The sequence below is a fragment of the Lactuca sativa genome, chromosome 2, assembly GCF_002870075.4.
Source record: "Lactuca sativa cultivar Salinas chromosome 2, Lsat_Salinas_v11, whole genome shotgun sequence".
Taxonomy (NCBI): Eukaryota; Viridiplantae; Streptophyta; class Magnoliopsida; order Asterales; family Asteraceae; genus Lactuca; species Lactuca sativa.
The window spans coordinates 35119381-35130942 of record NC_056624.2 but is presented as its reverse complement, the minus strand read 5'-3'; the positions used below and the strand labels follow the sequence as shown (position 1 = coordinate 35130942).

The 11562-nt window shown below is 36.9% G+C and overlaps 1 protein-coding gene across 1 annotated transcript; it reads right to left on the bottom strand.

Moving 5' to 3' along the window:
- Window positions 1-6181: 6181 nt before the first annotated feature.
- On the bottom strand, window positions 6182-11047 carry LOC111893797 (disease resistance protein RPV1). The gene is made up of 5 exons (XM_023889881.3): window positions 10276-11047; window positions 8942-10043; window positions 8555-8872; window positions 6921-7933; window positions 6182-6535 (listed from the first exon to the last, which is right to left on the bottom strand). Exons 1-5 carry the CDS (start codon window positions 10752-10754, stop codon window positions 6442-6444), a joined length of 3006 nt encoding a protein of 1001 aa, XP_023745649.1. The 5' UTR covers window positions 10755-11047; the 3' UTR covers window positions 6182-6441.
- Window positions 11048-11562: the final 515 nt, after the last annotated feature.

The following is an 11562-nucleotide window of genomic DNA, read 5'->3' as shown; positions in this document are numbered from 1 at the left end:
GCGATAACTGTCTCTGCTAGAGCTGCATATCGCTCATCAAAGTACTCAACCATCGCGGTCTTAATCGACCCAAACATCTATGGCAACTGTGATCGGAACGCAACAGCAATCTCGTCATGCATAATCTCTCGGATCCTGGCATCCAACTCCTCGGTCCCTATCTATACCACGGGCTCAGGTGCTACTGGCACCTCCAACCCTTCGTCTCCCGACCCCGATCCTGATCCTGATCCGGATCCAAAAGCAACACGTCTCGTCACCACCATACTGAAATATATACACAAGTCATCAGATGAATACACAATGTCGGGAGACCAAGACCCACAAACCGTAGGGGTTGTGATTTCCTTGCTATGCGTATGGGTCCTGTGCTTTCAGTAGTACGGGCCCATACTACCTTCCGCACCTACCCATATTTGTCTCAAGTATCACCATAACGCCCTAAAAATATCATCAACATAGAAATGCGCTCAACCCTCACTTCTAGAGGAATATCAACTATCTTGCATCTAGTCCCACCACTTCTCATGACTCACTCATCCATGAAACTTCCATCATTGCCTGCAGTGCTAGTGCATGCTAGCTGCACATAACGTTGGACCCAATAGACTTCCGAATATCCAATCCTACCCGAAGGCCGAATCAACATTCTCAGGCTATAAGGTCTTTATTATGCAAAACCGTGATGCATACACTAAACATCTACAGTTATGATGTCAATTCCACATACAGGAAACCCTAGGCTAATAGGCATCATAAATCAGGCAAATCTATCATGTGATTCCCGAAGATCCCTAGCCTAGCACTAGCATGTTGTTCTAACTTATCAGAATATCAAATAACTGTATGGTATTTTGGGGTTTACTTACAGGCTACGGCTGATCGTACCCTCTACATCCTCCATCCTTTATTTTGATTCCAAAAATCTCCTTGATTTGAGACTGGATTCACACGAGTGTTCCTTCAATTCGCTCAAACAAAGGCTCTGATACCAACTTATAACATCCATAGATTTTACGCCAAATTTAAACTTTTTAATCATAAATAAAATCAAATAGCATTGTTTACAAAAATGGTTTCAAATCAATATCCATCAGAGTGTCCCAAAATCATATCATAAGGATGAGGAGCGGTACGGTCACTCCTTCGCCTTGCCATGATCTCCTGAAGTACCTGAAACAATAAATTGAAAACTGTAAGCTCGAGGGCTTAGTGATCTACCCCCAAAATACCAATACCACACTGACAGTACCATATCAGTAATAATTAATCAATCAATCAACATGCATACTGGGCCATAGTTGTTCTTCAACTCGTCCGACTTGTCGACTTGCCGAGTTGTTCTTCAACTCGTCGAGTCTTATGGCAATCTTCATCGGACTCGCCGAGTTGTTCATCCAACTCGTCGAGTTCACAACCATCTTCATGTGACTCGCCAAGTCCATTCATTCCTTTTTCCATATAGACTTGCTTTGGGCCATGCAGCGGCTCCAAATCACAGATCCAAGCTTCTAGGGCATGCTTATCACGTAAAGTTGCAAACTTTACGTGCATGCATGGCTATAAAGGCTCTAAATGCCTATTTTAAGTTCTTAATGGAGCTTCATGCTCAAGAGGGATCTTAATCATGACCAAAACTGAAATTTCCAGCTTCTAGAATCCAAGGAGGGTCCAGATCTGAAGTTACAACCACAGATCTAACCCATAACTCCTCTTTTCAACTTAATATTTCCACAAAACCCTAAAACTCAACCAATAGAAGAGATCCACAAGGAAAAATGCGATTTGGTTACCTCCAGAAGATGATAGCTGAGATAGGTGTTGATTCCCACACTCTACTTGCTCCAATCTCCTTCTCCTCCAAGCCTTCTCCCTCCAAAGATCCTCTTTTCAAGCTTCAACACACAATGGGCACACACACACACACGCGTATTAAGGTTCTCAAGGGCTCTCTAGCATTGTAAAGAGGCCCAAGGGAGGCTAAGGTTCCTTTAAATAGGGTGCAAAACCCCGGGATTTAGGGTTTCATCTACCAACTCCTACTCGTCGAGTAGGTCACTTAACACGCGACCCCACCCCGCTGCTACTCGACGAGTAGGGCAACCAACTTGTCGAGTAGAGTTTTAAATCTTATTTAACCAATACCTGAGAATCAGGGCGTTACCGTGATCTAAACGAAATTCGTAGAATATGTTAAACCGAGAGCGAAGCATAAAAAGAACGCCTCTGACTTTGTATGACGAAGTTATGATTTTTCAAAGTTTCGACTTAGTGGGATACAGCCTGGAGTTTGAATTTTAGAACGAGCGGTATTTAGCCAACACAACCTAAACGAGAATCGAAGATCTCGTTAATAGTAGCGTAACGATAAAAAGACAAATGAAAACGGACGTCGAATGAAGAAGTTATGAATTTTTAACGGACCAATCCTGTCCCGGCCTGTTAAAAATATAACTTCAAAATTGAAGTCAAAATTAGCCAACGGAGTCTAAGCGAAAGTTATAAATCATGTTGCCGCCTACATGTGGATATAAATAACGTCAACAACGGAGCTCGTATGCGAAAGTTACGGATTCTAGAAGATAATTAGTTTTTGGGGTAATCTGTGAGTGACACGTGGCGCAATCTGGGCCACACCTTCTTCCCCACGGCATGGAACAAGATGGTGACACTTGGCAACGAATGCGCTGCGTTCGTCTAGGGAACACGCCGCATTTGCGAATGCTCTGCGTTCGTTTTGGGAGCGCGCTGCATTCGCACTGAACTCAGCCTATAAATAGAGGCGCAAATCACACCAAAAACTCACATCTTTCCAATTCTTTTTCTCTCAACACCCCCAATCTCTCCCTCCTAATCCCTAGCAACTTCCAAGTTCTAGAGGCAAGTCCCGGAGCGCCAGAAGGCTCCCAAAAAAGAGCTTTTCAACTCGGAAACAGTGCTCCAAGCGAAGCTCGGTTTTCGAGAAAACCCGTTATAAGTGAGCTACGCCTACGCTATTTTTAATATAACTTTTAATTAATTATAGTAACGTTATTAGGACCGTATAGTAATTATTTGGCCTATTATTGTGAGTTATATAAGTGTCGTTATACTATCTTTTTAACCACTCGCGGTATGGGGAATCGGGTTTAAAAGGCCGCATAGGGTTGTTGGATTTTAGAAGTGCTATATGCCAAAATGGTCCTGCCCTCCGGTGTTTTATGTCTGGCCCTGTCTGTACATAGTGGGTGAAGAGTATTGTTTAACACTTATATAATAGTAATAATATCTAGACCATTAATTAGTCTCGGTGAATATTAGACTAAACCCTAGAGGTAATGATACTAGGTTTTGTCAAAGGAAACTGTTTTGAGATAACGAACTGCTGTCCAAGTACCAAGTCACCACCTTTTTAGGGATGTCAAAAGAAACCAAACCCGATGGTGAAAACCGAAAACCGACATATCATGGTCGGGTTTGGGTTCGGTTAATCGGGTTTGGTATGCTTTTAGAAAATTTTCACGGGTTTGGTTATGGGGATGGTAAACAAAATACCTATCCCGATTACCCGAAACCAAAACCGAAACCGAAACTCGTTACTTGAAACCGTTCATATATATATATATATATATATATATATATATATATATATATATATATATATATATATATATATATATATATATATATTTCCTTGAGTTATCTTCTTTGTTGTGAACGATTTAAAGATAATTTCTTGAGATAGCTTCCTGTTTATTTGTAGTTCTAGTGTTTTGACATTTTTTTTATTCATAATACTTAGAGTAATAGTGATATTATGGTTTATGAATGCTAGTGTCTTTATTGTTTTTTTGCCACTAGTAACCACTTTTATATCAGAACAAATATGTCTGCTCTTAATGGTTTTGTAAATTATGAAAATTATTTTGGATATCAGTTTATGTTTGGATCACTAAGTCTAATGGTTTTGTATTATCATTGCATCAAAATTATTCTTAATTTGAATGTTAAATGGGGATCCCCGTTAACCCGTTAGGATACTCGCAGACCCGATAGTGTTTGGTAAATGGATACCCGTTGGGAATCGGGTCGGTGATGGGATCGATTTTCAAATTCGGGGACGGGGGCAAGATTACCAAAACCCGTCCCAAACCTGCCCCGTTGCCATCTCTACACCTTTTCAAGTGGATGCATAGTTGCTTTCATCTTACACATAGATATGAAGTATTTTATATAAACTATGTGCTATGTGTGCATATTATCTGTATACTTGCTATCTATGATGGATGAAAGATTTTATATAAGTTTTAAATGATTTAAAATGTATATGTATTTTATATCTACAACAGGAGATAAGACGTACATGGAGTGTGTGCCTTATGTCAGTGCAGTAGGCAGTCTGATGTATGCCATGGTTTATACACGTCCATATATTTCACAGGCGGTCAGTGTGGTCAACACGTTCATGGCGAACCCAAGGAAGGCACATTGGAAAGCTGTGAAATGTGTATTGAGGTATTTAAAAGGAACCACTGATATTGGTTTATGCTTTGGTGGGAATACATGTCGAATTACTGGATTTGTGGATGCAGATCATGCTGGTGATCTGGATAGATGTCAATCTACTATTGGTTATGTGTTCAAAATACATGGTGCTCCAGTTAGTTGGCGATTGATGCTGCAAGAAACATTAGGGCTTTTTACTACAGAGGCTGATTATATAGCTATAACAGAAGGTATAAAGGAAGCATTGTGGTTGTGGGGTTTTTTTAGATGAATTGGGGTTTAAGCAAGATTGTGTAGACTTGTGTTGTGATAGTCAAAGTCCAATTCACTTAGCTATGAATCAAATTTATCATGCTCGTACCAAACATATAAATGTCAGATATCATTTTGTATGGGATGTCATAGAGGATGGTGACATTTCTCTTATGAAGGTGCACACTTATGAGAACCCAACATACATGTTAACCAAGATGGTACCAGGTGGCAAGTTTAAGCATATTGCTTGAACTTGCTTCATATTGATCAGTGTTGATTGCCCTTTAGGGCAATGACATTGCGGGGACATGTCAAGGTGAGGTGGAGTTTTCACCCGGTAAAGTAAACTAAGGTGGCTTGAACCCAGATGAGGGTACGGCGTAGGCAACCATGGTCAAATGGTGCAGCTGGATTGAGTTTTACATATCAAGGTGTGCAATTTTTTTATTTGGTGTATCGTCCAAAATTTGAGGTCTATCAAATGTTGTTCGAGGTGAAGAATTGTAAGTGGTCGGCCCAAGTACTCAGCTTGAGTTGACTTGGGTTAGCCCAACCGTTTTGGGTTAAATGACCTAGTTAATAGCCCAAATGTTTGTAGGCCCATTTATTTTTGTTTATATGTTGTTTCATCTATAAAGAGAGATAGAACGTAAGTCTTGTAAGAGGGGATAAAAAGTGAGGTAAATTACTTCTTAACCTAATACAAAGTCTTCTCTCTTCCAGGTTATTGCTAAACCATGTTAAATCTGTTGTTCTTCATTCTCTATTTACTTTCTTTATCTTGGTTATTGTCATTGCTTGTTCTTGGGTCTAAGGGCAAAACGGGAATACAAACAAAAAAGTTAGCTACTATCAAGGTTCTAGTTTCTGCATTTGGTTTCTGTTTTTTCTGCATTGTTTCGCTGGAGTAACACCAAGTAACTAAAGAATCCCAATAATAAACCAACCTAATAAAACAAGCGGTTAGTGTTCTTCAAATCACGACACACAAATACATTTATTTCTAATATTTCGGAACATGATATAGTATTACAATGTAGTGCCCCAAATCAAAAGTGCACGAAGGCAAAAAATTAAACAATTTTGTGTGTTCCATCAAACACCAGAAACCCAAAATCTACACCAGTAGAAGTGGGTTATGCATTTGTCGAATGACCTGTCACGAAGCCCACATACAATTTCACTATATACAAGCATATCATTGTAGAAAATGGATCAATAATCTCAATGTGTGTATGTGTATGTGTAGAACGCCTGAGATTGTCATTCATTTGGAATACACTTTTGGATGATACGATCATGTTGATGCCTATATGTACACGATTCCAATTAACTAAAATTTTAACAAAACCATAAAGATGTAACCTATAATCTCCAAAATGCGAGATGCCTCTTCAAAACATTACGAATCCAACTTAAGGGTGATGTCACAATTAGAATCTCCAAGATGTATTTTTTTTTTCATTCATTTTTTATAGTAAAAAAAAAGATCACAATCAATTTCATATATGCTCTCTCACTACTTTTATATAACAAACTTACCTTTTATTTGAAATTAAACGTCTAGTTCCTATATTTTTACAACAATTTCTCCTTATCAACATAGAGTTTAGTAAATCCGAGTTGAGTTTACTCTTCACAATTAAGTCCCAAATCCTGTTCCACACAATATTATGTCTTCAGTTTCTTCACTTTCTCATTTCAAAATTGACTTTCTTCACTCGCATATTGTATCTTAGCTTGTGTCTCCTCTGTCTCTGTCTCTATTTCTGTTTCTGTTTCTGTCTCTCCTTCTCTGTAAACCATTGAATCATAAACATAAGAGAAAAACAAAAGAATTTCCCAACAAGATAATCATCCAGGTCTCAGTTAAGCTAACTGTTAATTGATAATTCAAAATACTTGGGTAGTGAGAAACAAAAAATATTATCCGTTTAAAATACTTGAATAGTGCAAAAAATATATTACAATGAAAACATGGAGAGCACGTTATATCATGGGTATTAGATAATAATGGAACGGAAAAGGTAGCTCATTTCGTGATACTTATTTCTGTTTTCTAATAATATTAACGCCATATAGTTATAGTATTTATTTTTATATAACTACTGATTATACATAAAACATATCCATTTAAAATTTAAAATTCAAATAAGAAGTAAGACAAATATGAAGAGCACCTTATATCACGGGTATCAATGTTTTGAAGTTTCTGCCGCAATGCCATAATACTCTTAATTCCAGCATACTTCTTTAGGACGCCTGAGTTATTATTATTCATTGTTGTATATGGGGCAGACGAGTGTATGGATGAATCTCCTAATGTAAATCCAACGATTTTAAGACCTTTCAACAACGAAATGCTCTCAGGGAGATTACTTAAACGTGTACCATGTACATTTAACCTTTGTAAACATTTTAAGTCTCCAAGTTTATCGGGCAATTTTTTGAGTTGATCACAGTAACGTAGGTTAAACTCTCTGAGATGTGTCAGCTTACAAATGCTATTCGGAACATCTCGTATCTTGGAACATGCTAAACTTAGTTCTTCCAAAGATTCTAATAGGCCAAGATCCTCAGGTAACTCCTTAAAAACTCTACACCTTGCAAGAAGTAGGGTTTTCAAATGCTTCAACATACAAATGCTATTAGGGAGATATCGGACACGTGTACCCCTTAAATTTAGCCATTCCAAGCTTTCTAAATGGCCAAAATCATCGGGTAGTTTCTTTATTGAACAATTTTCAAGGTTAAGAGTTTTTAGACGTGGTAAACCACATATGCTTCTTGGCAGACTCTTGAGGCTTTTGCACCAACTGAGATCTAGAGAAACAAGGTTTTTAAGCTCTCCAATTGATGAGGGCAGCTCTTTGATATTGTTCTTTGAAATTTTAAACTCCAACAAACTATTTTTGCAGCCTTCAAGTATATCTGGAAGCTCCATCAGATCTAGATCACTTAGATCAAGAACCTGAAGTGATTTCAGGTGTTTGATAAATAAAAGAGAATTGATTCCCTTGCAACCATGTAAGTTCAAGTAGACAAGCCTTCTTCGATATTTGGTGGGCCCATGAAAGACTACCAAATTACCACATCCTTTAAGCTTTAACTTGTTGAGTTTCGGAAGTAAGTCACAATCAAGGGTCGTCAATTTCGAATTACTCAAGTCAAGAAATTTTAGGTTTTGAAGAACCTATCATGAGCAAGAAAGAAAGAAAAATCTGATGAATTTGGGGAGTGTTTGGGATAGCTTTTTAAACTAAAAAAATCCTTTTTAGAAAAGGACTTTTTGATTTATGTCTTTTTCCAAAACAAAGTTTTAAAATTTGTTTGTATAAACTTTTAAGGGTGGAAAGGAAAAAAAAGCCAAAAGTTACTAAGAGTCACAGATTTATGACTTCTAACAACCTTCTTTTTTTTTTCTCAAAAAGTTAATTTAAAAGATATTTTAAAGTTACCAAATAACTTTTTAAAATTTTGACTTTTTGAAAAAGCCAAAAGTCTAAAAAGACATTTCAAAAGGAATGTCAAACACCCTCTTGGTAGTAATAAGAGGGTGTTTGGGAGTACTTTTTGAACTCTTAAAGTGCTTTTAGATAGAAGTCCTTATTTGCTTATAGTGGTGGTAAAAGAAATTTTTTAAAAAACATCTGGATAATCTTTTATAGTCAAAAAAATAATAAGTCAATAAGTTAAAAAATGTTTGTTTTAAAAAGTGCTTTTTGAAGTTATTTTACTTGAAAAGCCACAAGCAGTTTCAAAAAACTACGTTTTACATGCTTATTAAAAAGCAGTAACCAATCAGGCATTCTACCTTTCTTTCTCCATCTTCCCATAGTTGTTTTATTATGCTCATAGGCAATTCAAGTGCAACCAGCTGATTTGCTTGAAATGTTTTGGGTAGACAACAGTGAGGGTAACCTTTCCAACTCAGAAATTGTAAATTATTTGGGAAGTTTTGGCCGACTTGAGACACATAACAAGGGAAAGAAATCACGTGAAGAAATCTAAGTTTCTTCATGTTTCCAAAACCTTTTTTAAGAAATATAGAAGTGCTGTTATACTTGACACCCGACAGAAATGAGAGATCACTGAGAAACTCCTGAAATTGAACTCCTGTCGCCTCGGTAACCTGTAATCCAAGAATATAGTGACCATAAAACTTGGGTTATAACTAAATAAGCAAAAAACTCATCGTTACCAAGTCATTAGCCAACGTGTCTTCAATCTCTCTTCTAGTCCACAATCGGCTATGTCTGATGGGCTCATTAGGGTGCAAACGACGAACAATATTCCGTCCCATTTCTTCTATGCTATCGTGAATGCTTAACACCTGATCATGAGAAATAGTTATGAGGGATTTTCGCTCAAGAACTCTTAAGCCATTCCTACCATGAAATCCACAGCTTTCAAGTGCTCTAATTGCATCATCTTTCTTCCAACCTTTGAGTAAGCATGCAACATCGAGGAATATTTCCTTGTAATCATCCTCGAGGCTGTTGTAGCTTAATTCCAATTTTTCCAATGTTTCCTTTAGAGGAATTGTTTTTAGTCTGCGTAGTACATCTATCCATTCAACCTTTTCTTTACCACAAAGAGACGCACCCAAAACTTTGAGGGTTAAAGGAAGACCAGCGGCATACTGTACAACTTTGAGGGACAAGTCTTTGTACCTTTGAACCGGAATGTCTCTACCAAAAGCATACCTACTGAAGAGGCAGATTGCTTCCTTGTTAGATAACAAATTCACATTGTGAATCGGTTTCACATTGTGTGCTATAAGCACTTGCTCATCTCTTGTTGTAATAATAACTCTACTTCCTAGTTTAAACCAATTAATCCCACCAGCTAATGCGTCCAATTGGTCTAAATGATCCACATCGTCTAAAACAAGAAGAACCTTTTGGCCACACATCAAATTTTGCATTGTGCTTTTCCCATCATGAACACTCCCTACAGTGATGCTTCTATCATTTAACACATCACAAAGTACTTGTTGTTGCAATGATGGCAACCCAGACATAGATGGTTTTGAAACTTCCCTAATGTTGTCGACAAAGCTTTTGCCTTCAAACAAAATGCATATTTTGTCAAAAACAGCTCTTGCTAAAGTTGACTTCCCACCTCCTCCAATCCCCTTTATACCTATCATACGAACGTCTTCAACACCCATTTCCAAAGAGGAAACTATATCTTTTATCCGGCTCTCCATGCCTACTAATTTTTCCTCCACTTTCATATTAATGAAGTGTAATTCTTGCGATATCTTTTGTACAATTTTACTCACAACCTTAGCTTCATGCCTGTAAAATAAAGAAGATGAGTCGGTTAGCTTACCCAATATCGGACATTAAAAATAACTCAATGGCTACACATAAAAACATATGCATATTCACTTTTCATGTTTTGATATGAGATTCCATGGATGATCCCTTTAATTTGCACATAAACCAGAAATAAAATAAAAAAACAAAAGCAAGATATTGCTTAAATAAACTACTATTGCTGAAACATTATAAAGAATTAATTAATTACCCATCATCAGTTTTTCTCAAATCCCACCCAGACAGATTGGCTGCTTCCTTCAAAGCCCCTCTCCACTTCTTGACCTCTTTCATGTTGTTATGTCTTTTAAAAGCTTCTCCAACTGGGCCAAGTTGTTTGCGGATTTCAGAGGGATCTACATCGTAGAACACAGGGTAAGCAATCTGCTCGGTCTCCTTCTGGCACTCCATAATTTTCACCAGCTCATCCAAGCACCATGAAGAAGATGCATAGTTCTTAGAGAATATAACTATGTATAATTTTGACTCTTCAATGGACTTTAGGAGCTCGTGGTTGATCATTCTTCCTTTCTCGAGTTTTGGATCATCCTTGAAAGTGTGAATTCCTTGCCGTTGAAGAGCAGTAAAAAGATGGTCAACAAAGTGCTTACGGACGTCTTCACCCCTAAAGCTCAGGAATACATCATACCTATAGCTCTTACGAGTGGATGATGTTGAAGAAAACGCCATTGAAGTATGCTCCTCAGTTGCTATTGAATCAAGTCTTAATTTGCTAAACGAAGTCTTCGTGAAAGATTGGAAAACTAGGGAGTAGGGATCCTGTGTGGAATTAAATGTAAAAATGATGTGTTTGATTAGAGACTTGGGTGGGATAGGGACGCGTTTCAGCAATAGTTAATTTGAGCAATATTTTGCCTTGATGTGGATTCAAATGTGGAATCCTCTTCCCGGTATAATAGACAAAGTGTAAATAGGCACGCATTTCCCTTTTATATTCAAACGGTCAAACTTGGTGTTACTTTTCACACTATAAAATAATAGGGTTGTGACAATATTACAAGTAAATAAAAACGAAACTAACTAAACTATATGTATATATATATATATATATATATATATATATATATATATATATATATATATATATATATATATATATATATATATATATATATATATATATATATATATATATATATATATATAGAAAAGTGAATATACTCTTAAGGGTATATAAGATTAGGTACCCATTATTTAAAACTACATAGTAGTTTTGATTATTGGGTTAATTTTCTAAATAAAAAAATCATTAAAAAAAGTACGTAGTTTCCTTACGTGATCACACTCCTGAATCGTTAAAAATCATTAAAAAAAAAGTACGTAGTTTCCTTACGTGATCACACTCCTGAATCGTTCCATCATCAAGAAATCGGAATCAACTTAAAACGAATGATACAATCTGGAATCGCAATTCAAGGAGCTGAAAAAAAAATTGCAATTCACAACGAATTGAAATCAAAAAAATTGCAATTGACAA

Bases quoted from the DNA above. Each gene is read 5' to 3' on its own strand.
- LOC111893797 (XM_023889881.3), bottom strand. From the start codon at position 10,754: ATGGCGTTTTCTTCAACATCATCCACTCGTAAGAGCTATAGGTATGAT. The intron at 8,873-8,941 runs GTAACGATGAGT...CTTGGATTACAG, and splicing joins ACACGTTGGCTAATGACTTG to GTTACCGAGGCGACAGGAGT. The intron at 7,934-8,554 runs GTAGAATGCCTG...TGCTCATGATAG, and splicing joins GGGAAGATGGAGAAAGAAAG to GTTCTTCAAAACCTAAAATT.